This window comes from Alosa sapidissima, chromosome 14 (genome assembly GCF_018492685.1).
Source record: "Alosa sapidissima isolate fAloSap1 chromosome 14, fAloSap1.pri, whole genome shotgun sequence".
NCBI classification, from domain to species: Eukaryota; Metazoa; Chordata; class Actinopteri; order Clupeiformes; family Clupeidae; genus Alosa; species Alosa sapidissima.
The window spans coordinates 27,749,255-27,763,993 of NC_055970.1; the positions used below are offsets into that span (position 1 = coordinate 27,749,255).

The window sequence follows — 14,739 nt, forward strand, 5'->3', positions numbered from 1 at the left end:
CTCAATAACAGTAAGACTCTATAATAGTAAAATATTCATTATTTTCTGTCTTTCTATACATACTTGCACTAAAGTATTTTGTTCTTAGTTTCTTAGTTATTTGAAAATAGACACCCCAAAACACAATAACTATTTTTGTATAGTATTGTTTTGTATTTATGTTTCAATGCTTTTTAAAGGCTGTACACTCCTTTTGTTTGGACCTTATGTGTGAGTAAGCTCTGCCTTTGCCCTTTCCCAAAAGAAATGCATGGAGACCAAGAACACAGTGCTTGCGCGGCAAAAGGAAATGCAGGTGTCTCTGGAAAAAGTCAAAGGTCTGGTACGCCTCATCCAAGGCATCAGCCTCCCGCCCCTGCCTGACACACCATCCAACCCCAACGGCATCGCTAACGGTGAAACGGAGCATCCAAGTTCCAAGCACACAAACTGTGGGAGCTTCAGTGACAACATCAACGGCAACAGTAACAGCACGGACATCTCAAAGAATGACAACACAGATGAGCGAGAGGAGCAAGAGAAGGAGGATCTCATCAACAGCACTGGCAACAGCAGTAACCTCAGCAAAGCCCCAGAGCCTCCTCAACCCCAGGCAATACCCCCCAGACATGTGGAGGGAGCCAAATAACACCTAGCCATTTATGGACAACTGTGATATACCCGTCTAGGAAAACCCCTTCAGCACCTTAGTAAGGTGTCCAAAGTTGCCAATCAAAGTACAGTTTCTTTTTTCATCTTGTCATTGAAATGTCTGTGAGGATGGGTGTTCCTGACTGCCAGTCAGGGAAACAGAGGGGTTTGTCCAGTACCAGCAGTATGTCATTTCAAGGTCTAATAACGTCAGTGTAAAGGATGATCATAATGACTCTAATGAACAATGATAGTAATAATAATAGTAATAAAGGTTTCAAACATCACACCAACGTGTGCCTGCAACAGTCGCCGTAGCGCCTCTTTATGGGGATGGGTCCTTAGGGTGCATTGGTCTGCAGTTCCGTAAAAAGGGATGGATGAGAGATATTTGAATTCCCATCTAAAGGTTCTTCACCAACCTCTCCACCATTCTGAAACCAAAACCACAGCTCTGCAGCAGTCATGGAGCAAGCAACTCCTCAGTGTATTTCACCCGTTTCTTTCATTATTGTGACAGTCTGACAAGCATTTGTAATTCTTACCACTGACTCACCAACTACATCTGTCTCCTGTCATCTAGTCATCACGACAAACTCCCCGAAATCTCATGCTCCAAAAGGTCCCCATTCCAATAATCTGAAGGCTAGGCGGATTTCCGTCTGCAGCAGGGGTCATTGAGTATGTCAGATACATGCCATAGTTTTTTTGGCCAGTGTTTTGGATTTGTGTGGTCACATGCCAATGGACTTAATTCTGGCCTTGGTTTGGATTCTATTCTTCATCTTTTTTTACATTCTAAAGCACTGCTGACAGACACTGTGCTCTTAAGGCAGTGGAAATGAATGGGTACAAGAGGTGATGAGAATTGACGGTTGAAGATGATTTGGATTAGTGCAGATCTCATCTCAGGCTTGTTAAACTCACACCCAACTGCTAAGCGAAGACCTTTCGCTGAAGATGAGCAGGTTTAGTTATCGATATATAAAAAGTATCTGTCAGTATCAGTTTTTGTTTTGTTTTGGGTTTTTTCTTTTTTTTTGGGGGGGTGGGGGACTTTTGCTCAAACATTTGAAGTTAAAGGTAAAAAGAGAGAACAATGATTTACATTATTTTTTACATATGTGGGGGAAATTATTCAGGTCTTCCTAGTGTTGAAATGTTAAGGTACAAATCTTTACAAGTGCATTTCTGTTTCATAAAACAATTATTTCTAATTAAAATGGTAGGACTGGAAACATTCTGTAAATATATTTTCTTTATTTTTTTAAGATTAACTTTGCATATAATTTGTTGAATTCTCAACTGCCAAATGTTTCTGAATCCAAATATAGCAGGGAAATGTCTTAAGTTCTTAATGGAATCTGAACATAATGTACCTAAAGGTTACATGTGCATAACCAAGAAAATCTTTAACAGGTACTGCTTCTGTAAGACTTGACCCTAGGAGTGAAGAAGAAATTATAATTATCAGAGAGTACAGCTATAAGAGAGGTGAAACCACTATGGCTTGCTTGTGAATGACCATGCCTTTATTATGTGACCATTTTGCCATTTGCCAACTGCAGTCAGTGATATTCTGTCTCGTCCTAGCTGGCTTATGGTGACAAATAGAAAACTGTCCCATTGAACTTCCTACATTTCCACATTATGCACACTGGTCTCAAATTTATGATCAAATCAATATTAGTCAGGTGTTATTAACACTGACGTAGCATCTTAAGGGCTTTCTTTGTTGTTTTGGTTTCTCAGTTGCCGTGGTTTCTTATCTTGAAAAGAGCAATTAGGATCCCTATAAGCACAAGTGTGATGGCTTGACGGTCACATCATAATATGCTGGTGTAGTACTCAATCTGGAGTATTGTTTTGTATATTCCCATATTGAATGCATCAAGATCAAACTTTTGGACTCTCATCTGGGGCCTATGACCACCTCTTCATATTTAGAAATGGTGTGGTGAATACAGGACTACCAGAGCCTAAAAAAATAATAATTATTTGTGAATGGCATTTGTTCTTAATTTGTTGGGTTGTCTTATGTAAAGGTCATTACTGGTGGTTTCCCCAATTACTTTCCTCATAATCTCTATGTCTCATCTCCTTAATGACAGAAAAAGACTATGTATACTAGAGAGCACAAACTATACTCATGTTCTCCTGATGGGTAGGTCTAGTACTTCTCACAGAGGTCAGCAGACAGGTGTGAGTTAGGACCAGTGTTGTTTTCATGTATTATGTCTTGTGTTTAATATGTGCACTCTGCTGCGCTCCCCCGTTCTTTTTGGCCTTTAGTAGCATTAGACATCTCTTATATTGCGACTGCCTTAAGAAATAATGTTCATAATTCTTTCCAGAAGTGGTGTGTTTGGTTCATGTACTGTTGGTCTTTACTTCTCATTGTCTTAAAGAATGTTTGTGTATGGTGTATCTCTTCATCAAAATAATCTTCCTTTGCTTAAAATAGAGAACAGATTATCATAGGGAGAGGGGGGGCTGCGCATAGGGACTGCCTGCTTTTGTTTTCTGATGAAGTGTAGTGTGAGGTCAGTGCCTAAATATGTGTCCTTCTGTGGTTGATTATGGAGTGCCCTATGTCGGTCTTGGGTGTGCTAAAGAGAATATTACATTGAACGGTTACAGACAAGCCACATTATTTTTTCATTCTGTTTCACTACAACTTTATTTGTAAATATACTACAGCACTTTCAGAACCTTATTAGTATTATTATATTATTTTCATAACACCTTTGTACCATTTGTATTTATTTCTGAAGTAAGACTTAAGTTACAATCCCTTGTAGTGTGTTGTTCTGCGAACTGATATTATTTTGACATTTTGATCTGAGTTGTAACAAATATAAAACTTACAGGCAACAATTTCTATGACTTTCAGAAATAGCGCTGGTTATTTGAAGCCAAGCAAGTTGCAACAGACAAAATCAAAAGATATATCTTTATATAAAAATATCATTGTACGATATTAGAGGACTGTTGTTGTCATCCTTTGCCTTTAATATTTTATTTTGTAGGTTTTTATTTATTTGGCTTTTTACGTTATCACTGCTTGAAAATGCCAGGATTGGTCAATGTGCATTTCAGCTTTGCTTATGTGCTGCAGTTTAAAATCACTGGTAACTCTGAATCGGAAGTATGTGACTTATATGAGACCAATTTTTGAAGTGGCATGTCATGAACATGGCAAAACAAATAAAGGCCACCATCCGGACCTTAATATAGTATATAGTATATTAACATGAAACATTAAATATTGGCTATTGTGGAGTTTAGTCATGCTAAATCTATTTCAGTCATGCCTCAAGGCAAATACTATTGTGAATGTCAGATATTTGTTAAACTCTTATGGTGAAGTGCACCATTTAAATGCAGAAGTATATATTTTCCCCAAACCCAGCATACCCAAAGAATATGTCCATGACCATGACTCTGTTCTACATACTCAGATTCATAACTCATAACTTCTCACATGAGTATGCACCAGCAAAATAACGGTAATAATGTTTGATGACAGCTTGTAATGGTTCTATTTTCATTTTCTATAGCTACAAAGATTGTGTTGTAAATGAAAGAAGTGCCCAAAATATACATAGATTTCTCATTATACTGGAGAGGGGAAGAAGATACAAATTTTACCTCGACTATTATGTTGAAAATTAGTTGCCCATGTTTTGGAATAATGACTGGAGCAGATACTCAAACCTTGCTTGATGAATAATTAGGGTACTGTGCTGAATCAGGAAAACAATTCAGATGATTTGTTTGGCTGAGAATGTGTTAAACAGTGTTAAAGTAGTTGAGCATATGGCTCTTTGCATGTGTTTCAAAAGGTTCAAAAGCAAGAGTGGGTCAAACAATATGCTATCTTATGATTGTGGCATATGTTTCTGCCAGTTCTATATTAAATACACTTACGGGATCTGCCCTATGTTAAAGGAAGTTGATGGATATCAAACCATTAAAATAGCTGTCAAAAGATACATGGCCCCCTGTGCAAGTATACTTGTGTGCTGAAAGTGAGATTTTCTGTTGTCTGTTTTTCCCCTGTTCACAACAGTGCATTACAGTCTGCAGCATATGTTGTTTATTGAACTGTTTCCTCATAGGTAATCTAAACACAACTGTGACCTTTCTTCTGCACCAACAGCATTCATATCAAGACCTTTTGGTAATATTTATTACCTTCTCCCACTGGATGTTGTGGTAAGAGTTGTTTATGGTATGGTAAAATTCTGGTACTTCCTCTTAGGTTATCTGTTTGGTGTAGAGACACAAAAACAAGAAGAGGTATGCTTGATGTGCTGCAAACTTTGAAAATTATTTATGACACAATCTACATATTGTTATCTACATCTTGTAAAAAAGGTTAATTGTATTTTTCATTGGGTTTTGAATACTATCACTTTTTATTTTTACAGCATAAATGTTACCAACCCTTTGTCACATTCTGTTGGCATCCTGTGTTCTACCAGATGTTTGTGAGTTTCTTTACCTCTGTCATGTACTTGAGCCTCTGTTGTGATAAATTATTTGAATGCAGTGTTTACCTGACGTTCTAGCAGAGCATCAAAAGAAGTGGAGATTTTAGGAGCATTTGATCAATTTGTATTTATTTATTTTACCATTTTTGCAATTAAAATGACAAAGCAATGCTTTGTGCTCTTATTTGATTACCCTCCTCATTTCACTTCAACTGGTTGTATGATGGATGTGGTCATACTGTAGGCCTACTCATATACAAATATGTATTAGAAGTTTACAGTACCAGTAATAACATAGCATATAACATGTGAAACATGAAAATTCCAAACACTATGATGTTTAAGATAATTTATGCTAATTATGTAATCCTATTCTATGTTTAAAGATATATTTATTTGTAATTAATGTTATCTTCTAACAGAAACAAAAACCATATAACTTACAGACTTCAGCTCAAAAGCAAATGATATAAACATATGTTTATATCATTTGTACCTACTCATTGTAACCCAAAAAATTACTTTTTACAGTTTACCATCTACTGACTAGAAGAGAAAATGTTCTAGTTTGAATGCATTTGCTCTGCCATAGACTGGAGTATTCTTCTGCTGCAGAGTTAGATATTCTGTAATAATGATTTCACCTCATCCACATCTGCCCACATCACAATCGTAGACTGAATGCATGTTGGTCAGTAATGCCCCCTGAAAACTTGATCATGCTCTCCAAAGAGACCTTCACGCCATTCGAACATTCCTCATTCTCTATGCTCTTCCACACAGATGAAAGGTGACATTTCTTCATCTTGAGTCCGCAAGAGTCACCACTGCATGGTCTTACTGCGTGTGAGCTTATTCTTGAGTGCATGCCTCATCTGCAGCATACGTGAACATTTATCCATGGCAAGTAGATGTTTGCTGAACTCCATGCGAACCTCTCGAATCAGCTGACTCACAGCAGTCTCCACAGAAGCACTGCTTTCTGCTACAGACAACTCAAAGAAGCTGCACCTGCATGGGACATTGAAATACCTGTAGCTTGACAAAGTGAAGGTTACGGATGCAGATCTGCAAATCTACAGCTGTGTTAAATGCCTGGAAGGCTAACAATAAACCACACTGTAAAAACTAGTTAGCTTCCATTTAAACAAATTTAACAAACTAGGAGCTTCAGTTTCGGCAGTCTGTTAATACAGTCAGGTGTAAATCCTGTTCTGTCAAGTTCATCAGTACTTCTGTTGTACAAATACAGGTAGTTTGTGATTTCAGAGCTCTGGTGAAAGTGAGAACTAAGCCAACTCTGACATCATAAATGACCAGTAGCACTATGCTAGGAGCTGTAGGTTTCCCCAAAAAAGCCTGATTCTGCAGTTTACATAAACATCGATGCAATTGAACAATAATCCCAATCACATTCATCTTTTTACCATTATATGTACTGTGACATATCTACAGTGTGTGTCCATGTCCCTAGGGATAGAATTTCACAACATTTGGCGTACATCCACTGAATGTGTTGGTGATCCAAATCTCGTGAACTTTGAACCTTTATTACATCCCAAGTTATTGGCAGAGGCATGTCTTGAGATGGCAGCTGCTGCAGTGCCCCCTATGTAATTTCATCAAATTCGCCACGCATCCCAAAAATGTTTTAGTGATTCTATATGAATCCAATTTTGTGAAGATTGCACCTCCTATTATATTAGGATATTAGCCAGTTAAGCACTATAGGTTACAGTGCATATGGAAAGTATTCACAGCACTTCACTTTTTCCACAACTATATTTCAGACTCATTTTAAAATGGATTCAATTATTTTTTGAGCTCTGGTGCATCCTACTTCTATCAATGGTCCTTGAGATGCTTCTACAACTTGATTGGAGTCCACCTGTGCCTAACTGAATTTACTGGACATTATTAGGAGAGGCACACATCTCTTTAAGGTCTCACAGTTGATGGTGTATGTCAGAGTGAAAACCAATCCAAACCAAAGGTCGAGAGAATTGTCCGTAGACCAGCGAGACAGGGTTGTGAGAAGATGAGAGAAGCGTAAAGAAGGACAAACGTCAGTGCAACTCAATGCCTGGTTTCTCCCACACACACCGTTGGGAGTGACCAAATAGTTCAGTCTTTGTTTCATCAGACCACAAGATTTTACTTCTCATGGTCTGAGAGTCGTTCAGGTGCTTTTTGGCAAACTCCCGGCAAAAAAATGGCTTCCATCTGTAAACTCTACCATAAAAGCCTGATTGGTGGACTGCTGCACTGATGTTTGTCCTTCTTTACGCTTCTCTCATCTTCTCAAAGGAATTCTAGATCTCAAAGTGACCATTGGGTCTTTGGTTACCTGTCTGACCAAGCCCTTTTACCGGATTACTCATTTAGGTTGAGCGGCCCGATCTAGGAAGACTGTTGGTTGTTCCAAACTTTTCCATTTGAGGCTACCATGGTCTTGGGTACTTCCAATGCTGCAGAAATGTTCTTGTACCCTTCCCCAGATCTGTGTCCTCACACAACCCTGTCTCACAGGTCTACAGACAATTCTCTCAACCTTGTGGCTTGGTGTTTACTCTGACATACACCATCAACTGTGAGATCTTATATAAAGAGATGTGTGGCTCAATGGTGTTTTAAGCCCCCAACATCGACTTCAAGGCAGCGCTGCGACCTACAACTTCAAGGCACCTAACCCTAACCTTAACCCTAACCCTAATCCTTGCCTAACCCTAGTGCCTTCCATGCAGCGCTGCCTGGAAGACTACATGGGGGCTTAAAAGACTATAAAACAGGTGTGTGCCTCTCCTAATAATGTCCAGTAAATTCATTTAGGCACAGGTGGACTCCAATCAAGTTGTAGAAGCATCTGAAGGACCATTGATAGAAATAGGATACACCAGAGCTCAATGGCAAGTGTCATAACAAAGGGTCTGAATACTTACGTAAATGGAATATTTCAGTCTTTTATTTTTGTTTATGAATTTACAAAACACTCCAAACACTTGCTTTTTTGTGGGGTCTTGGAGTATTGTGTGTAGATTGATGAGAAAAAAAAAGAATTAATTTTAAGATAAGTCTGAAATAACGAAATGTGGAAAAAGTGAAGTGCTGTGAATACTTTCCATATCCACTGTATTCCACATGAAAATATCCAATTTTGGAAAACTTTCCCGCTCGACCCCCTTACATTTTTGGGGGCCAAGCAGCGAAGCTAGTCTTCTTGTTATTATAACAACGTATTTTTATTATTATAACAAAACTCTCCTTTACCATTGAACCATACAGTAAAAAGTTGTGAAATTTGGCACATTGATTTGGTACATTCTCATTATGATTAATTTCACCAAGTTTCATGTCAGCACCTAAAGTGCTCTAGCGCCACCAATGTTTCAAATTTGGCATTACATCTATGCGCATTACATTGAACATTGAGGTATATTTGGAATCCTTGGATGAGGCCGAACTCAACACACCTCAACACACCCCACGTTGACGCCAATATCCGCCATGTTGGACCTTCCGCCATATTGGATTTTATCGAAAGCAAAACTAAACTTTTTGAACTTTTCACAGGTCACAAAATTGCTCCCGATTTTCACAAAACTTGTCACAGGTGATCTTCAGACCAAGCCGCACAAAAGTTATTCTTTTGCGTATTGATACTCAAAAGAGTTTTCCCGTCACAGCCAATCGAAATGGGTAGCAAAGCCGCCAAACAGGAAGTGAACTTATATCTCAGCAAGGCTTTCACGTATCAAGTTCAAAGTACATAGTACATAGGCTCAGGACCCCATTAGGAGGAGGCTCAAGAAATTTGGTACATTTTGACCACTATGTGGTGCTATAATCACAGGAAGTAGGCTCATATCTCAGCAATGCTTTCACCTATCAACACCAAACTTGGTACATGGACTTGAGACCCTATCCTGAGGGCACACAATACATTTGGAGTCTTTTGACCACTAGGGGGCGCTATAATCACAGGAATCTCAGCAATACTTTTACGTATAGAAAACAAACTTAAAAACCAAGCGTATAGAAACCAAACTTTGTTTATGGACTTGGGACCCCATTCTGAGGACACACAATAAATTTGGTGACCTTCGACCACTAGGGGGGCACTAGAGAGCTCTTATCTTAGCAACGCTTTCATGTATCGAAAATAAACTTGGTACCCAGACTTGGGATCCCATCCTGAGGACGCACAATACATATGGCGTCATTTGACCAATAGGGGGCGCTATAATCAAAGGAAGTAGGCTCATATCTCAGCAATGCTTTTACATATAGAAACCAAACTTTGTACATGGACTCAAGACCCAATCCCAATCCAATCCAGTCCAATCCAATCCAATCCAATCCAGTTCAATCCATGATCACAGGAAGTAGGCTCATATCTCAGCAATCCCAATCTAATCCAGTCCAGTACAATCCAATCCAAACCAATCCCAATCCCAACTACTGCTCAACTGCTTGCCCCCCTCATTGCTGCTCTTTAGATTGATATTGTATTTTCTACATCTCAAAGGAAGGGCTGCAAAGTTATACCTCCAAATTCTAAATATTTCCACGGGAGTACCCAAATTTCAGAGAAGTGGCCATTTTGGTAACATCAGACTAGATACTAGTATCTACTTCAGACTCAAGCATATTTTTTGGTGGGTCAACAGTGTCATTCGTGTGTCAATCAGGCACTTGACATCTGTCAAATTTGTCAAATAACCTAAATATGGGTCATTTGTAAAAACACCAAACCGAATTACCCTTCTGGAGCTTTTTGCCAAAAGTCCTTAAGATGTGTTATTATGATCACCGCGCTAGCGAAGCGGTCATACAGGTTTAGTTAGTTAGTTTAGTTTCTTTCTTCCGGATTTGTTTTTCTTCAGTAAATTTGTGTCAACAATTCCCGGGACTGAAAGACCACCCGCCTCACCGGGCCCCTCAAAAGGAGGGTAGGCCGGACACAGTTTTCTGTGAATATCTCGAGAACCTAGGATGACCAACTTTTTTTGTATGCTGGTCTCAAGGGGCTGTTTGAGGTATAGCGTCACCTAGTTAAAAATTAAAAAGCAAAAACGAGGCGTTGTAATCACATCTATCTTTGGCTGACATGTTAAAAACTGCACAAAATTTCAATTGTAAGGTCATTATGACACCCTCCGAATGCATGCCAAGTTTCGTGGAATTCTGTTCATGGGGGGTCATATCAGCTACGCACACGCACACACACATATAAACACACCCACACACAAACATACACACTCACAAGCGAACACACAGAGAGAAGCACACATATACACAAAAACACACACTCATTTACATGCACAAAAGTTCCAAGAGTAGGGGATGGAGTAAGAGATGGAGAGAAATTGACCAACATTATTTATTTTTGCGGAGAGAATGTGCAGGACTGAGGGCGGTAATATTTTGTACCGCTTTTTCTATTTTTTTTCTCTGAAAGCTTACGGTCACCCTATAAGGTTATATACAAGACTTTAAGTCTATGTGCATTCTTCAGCATTTTATTGATGTTGTTAAAAAAATCTAAATTAATTTTCTCTGGAAAATGGAGGATTTTATCATTCCAAATGTTATACTGTATGCACAAGTGCAATATCTCATCTCAATCACATACATTTTTGTGACATTTTTATTTTTTCCAAGTTTGGACATGTCCTGAGGGGACAGCAAAAGAGAAAAGTTAGACCTAACACTTTTAAGATGACTACAAGGTGGCAATCTACACTTTGGCTTGTACCTCATGTTGTTCTTCCAGGAGGGTCATAAAGCTTGGTAGCCTGACGAGTGCTCAGTCCGAGGGGCGGGATAATCAGTTGTCTTTCAAATTCCCTCTGCACGCAATAGGACAGCGGCAGCGCTATGAGTCCCATGCGTTTCCCATCAGCGGAGCTAGTTGGCTAGTTCAAACGTTTGCCAACTTAATAAAAGCTTAACTCGTGTCACACTGTTCGCCAACAGCAACATCCATCTTATTTGTTTTCAAGTAGCAGGGAATTCAAGCCAAACCGTTGCAACTCTGCCATCAATCATTATGTTAAGCCCACCTAACGACTCTATACACGATTTCATTGGCCTGATTAAGTTTAGATTTCTGGAGCTCACAAGCCAACGGAGAGTTGTTAGACTAGCCCTGGCAGCAAATGTAATTCCGCTAGGGGCGCGTCTAGATTTCTAGGCTAAAAGCTTGGTGTTTTTACAGATAAACCCATATTTAGGCCATTGTCATTTGACAGGCATGACAGATGTTAGGTGTCTGACATATGAATGACACTGTAAAGATTGTTAGCACACCAAAATTCATGCTTAAGTTTGAAGTAGTTACTGAGATAGGGCTTAAGCTAGTCTGGAGTTGCCAAATGCACACTTCATGAAATGGGGTAAATTTGGAGGTATAATTTTGCAGACCTTGGATATGTAGAGGCACAATATCACTAAATAAAGAACATATGAGGGGGTCGAGTGGGAGGCACTGGTTGATTTTACATGGAATGATCTTCCTACTATTTTTGGTTTCTTACCATGTTAGTGTAATTTTCTAACATGCAGGTACATGCACAGTACGTTAGACTTACGGAACCCTGTTGGAAATTATGCTAAAGGGGTACCCATGACAATTCTTAAAGAGGGAACAGTGCTTAAATTGAAGTCAGTTACATTGGTGAAAATTATTCATTACGAAATGCAGTTTCTATTTTTCTTTACTCAAGTCGAAGTATGTTTGCTTATTTTCAAGTGAATCATTTTGCATGCTTTCACAAGTAAAACAACTAATTAGCTATATTTTGCAGTACATAGACTGAATGGCACCAGACAAATGAATGATTGAAATCTGATGCAACATGCAAGTGCTTCATATGTGTAAAACTGAGTAGTGTGTGACCTCAGATCAGCAGCCAAAGCCTGCCCTTCTTCTTTCCGCACTACCCGTCCATTTTCTATGTCACACTTGTTAGCAACAATCACTGTGGGGATACCTGCCAACAGAAAATGACAATGGACAGAGATTTACTCTCCATTCCTCTCTCGCCTTCTCTTTACCTCTCTCTCTCTCACACACACACACACACCACCTCTGTTTAATGTATCTGCGTCAGTAGGAATTCTTGAAGTAAAACAGACAGTTGTTAAAATGACAATTTAGCAGACAAATTCTGCACATTCCCCCCCCTAATAAAGAATGATGTAAAGAGTCAAGCAGCTAATCCTCTTGAAATTACTGGATTTTACATCCTTCAGCAGAGACATGTCTACTGTATGTGTAAAGTGTTATTCCAATAACCGTCCATGTACAAAAATGCCACTGGAAAATTCATGATGCAATCCACACCATGGAGATGTGTCTCTGATGTTGGCCTATCAACTATTACCATTTTTGAGCATATCATTATGTCATTATAATTATATTTTTAATAAATTGCCTTTTATAACTATAATAAATTGCTCTTTGATAGCCTTGAGGGTGTGTGTGTGTGTGTGTGTGTGTGTGTGTGTGTGTAAAATTTACCAAGAGTCTGTTTGACATGGTCAATGAGCCTTTTCAGACGTGATACATATTCAAAGCTGCTGCGGTCCGTGACAGAATACATGATAAGAAATCCGTCTCCCCATTTAATGGAGCTTTCCAATGAGGTTGCAGCTGGACCCACACACTCCAAACAAGGGGAGAGACAAATAAAACAGAATGAGCGACTCAAAACAAATGTTGTTATTGATTTCAGAAAAAAAGACTGGGTGATAGGCTACTTGGCTACTACATATAGGATATTATAAATATAGTATATGATATAACATAATACCTTGTTTACTGTATCTAATATTTCTAGATCAATAGCTTCTTTATCAACCACTTTCCTGCATCCATATGTCACCTCTGGCAAAACAGACAAAAACTGTCATTATATGGGCACTCAGTGCCAAAATGAATTCTCAAAGCTGAGTTCATTAGGCCTACCCTTTTTATGGTCGTATTCTCCAATGAACCGCTTGGTGATGAATCTGACACACAGTGCTTTAGTTAAACAAAGCAGATGGTAAGCAGATACCCACAGAAATAATATCTTAAATACTTTCCAAACAACACACACCCTTAAATAGACTAAAATGCTATTCACAACGAGGTTGACTAACAGACACACTAGCCAGACTAACGTGAAATAACATTGACCCCGTCGTTACCAGTTTTCCCGCAGTTGTCACGTCCAAGAATGACCAACTTTGCTCTGGTCATTTTTCTGGCAGCTCCAGAGTCAGTCATCTTCAAATAGAATGAAACAGCATAACAATATTTTCAAATAGTTTACCTACATATGATTTCCAAAATGTGTGAATGCAAAGTTATGTAATGACTTTTTTACCCATGCGTGGCTCACAAGTTGCTGTTTATTTACAGACCAATTTTGTTCATTATTAAACAATGACAACACGAGAGAATTTCGCAATTCTGTTGAATACGACCAAATCATTAAAAAATATGTTCACTTACCGCTCCGGAGACTCGCGCGCATCTACCAATCGAATCAGCGTTGACAGTGCGTCTGGCAAGCCCAGCTCCGTAGAATTTTACAAGAGTGAAACGGTCTAAGTTTCACCGCTACTCTCTTGCTGAAACCATTCTTAGATATAGGTTGTTTTCTTTTGTGTGGACAAAAGAATATTCTTCCCGATGATTTTCTGCTCTTATCCCACCGTCTGACTATTTGTCACATTCAGTTCTTTCAACTTCAAATGATTTCGGCCTTTTGTGAGACCCATTCCAGATCTCATTAAAAAGAGTCAATTGATTTATTGTTGATGACAGCGAAGCATGCTGCGCAGTGTAGACAGTCTCATCCGAGGAGGACCTAATAAACATGGAGAGTGAAATTTTCCCAAGAAAGAGCTATCAAAACCCTTAAACTCTTAAAGCTTATAGTTTTTTTCCTAGCATGTTTTATCATTTTTCAAATCATTCAAATAATTCCCTGGTCATATTGCTTTAGTTCTATCATTTCCAAATGTCATGGCATGTTTTAAGCATTCTAATGAGAACAATAGCAGCTAACACTGTAAAAAATAGTAACCCTGTTCAACATAAGTTCAAAAGCTGAACTAAAGTTTTAAGTAAACTCAAATTGGATTCATTATTTCATTGTTTTAAGTTTAGTTTAGCTGAAGACTCTCTAAGTTAACTTAACTGAATAGTATGTGATGTTATGATAGTTGACAGAAGTCTAGATGGACACATATGCGCACACAGACACACACTAAGAACAGGGAAACAACAGAGTCCAATAGAGGGTATAGCCTCAGTGCTACATTACCACTCTTGAAGGAAGAAATCTTCAAGTCACAGATGCAAAGTGCCTCCCGCTGGGCGTACACTGGCTGCTCTCCCTCGGGTATCACCAGACACTGGCAAAAAAGAGTTCAGGTCCAGATCCCAGAACTAGGTCCCCCAGGCAGCGTGTTGCGGGTGCCTCCCATCTCCCCAGTATTTGTCAGGCACTTTGGTGAGTAACTCTGTTCTGGTGAGTGGGCTTCATATGCCGGCGAGTCTTAATATGAGGGATGAATGTCACACAACTAAATTAAAACCACATCGGTAAATCAAAACCTT

The 14,739-nt window shown here is 39.0% G+C and overlaps 2 protein-coding genes across 9 annotated transcripts in view; one reads left to right on the top strand and one right to left on the bottom strand.

The window, feature by feature from the left end:
• Positions 1-917, top strand: part of phf21aa (PHD finger protein 21Aa) — a 42,697-nt gene extending 41,780 nt beyond the window's left edge. For all 4 annotated transcript variants that reach the window (XM_042061585.1, XM_042061586.1, XM_042061584.1 and 1 more), the window contains one exon: positions 245-917. In XM_042061585.1, the coding sequence (XP_041917519.1) occupies positions 245-628 (384 nt within the window). In that variant the 3' untranslated portion in view covers positions 629-917. The remainder of the gene's footprint in view (positions 1-244) is intronic.
• A 4,452-nt stretch (positions 918-5,369) lies between these two features.
• On the bottom strand, positions 5,370-14,611 carry zgc:110699 (uncharacterized protein LOC325371 homolog). Of its 5 annotated transcripts, XM_042061590.1 has the most exons (8): positions 14,444-14,611; positions 13,627-13,984; positions 13,320-13,398; positions 13,096-13,152; positions 12,941-13,014; positions 12,649-12,796; positions 12,025-12,118; positions 5,370-6,137 (listed from the first exon to the last, which is right to left on the bottom strand). In XM_042061590.1, the coding sequence occupies exons 3-8, from the start codon at positions 13,396-13,398 to the stop codon at positions 5,948-5,950; spliced, it is 642 nt and encodes a 213-aa protein (XP_041917524.1). In that variant the 5' UTR covers positions 13,627-13,984; positions 14,444-14,611; the 3' UTR covers positions 5,370-5,947. The 5 variants fall into 5 exon arrangements, with proteins under 5 accessions (XP_041917524.1, XP_041917522.1, XP_041917523.1 ...); XM_042061588.1 differs by having other exon boundaries at positions 13,627-14,611; XM_042061589.1 differs by lacking the exons at positions 13,627-13,984; positions 14,444-14,611 and adding an exon at positions 13,499-13,571.
• Between the last annotated feature and the right edge of the window lie 128 nt (positions 14,612-14,739).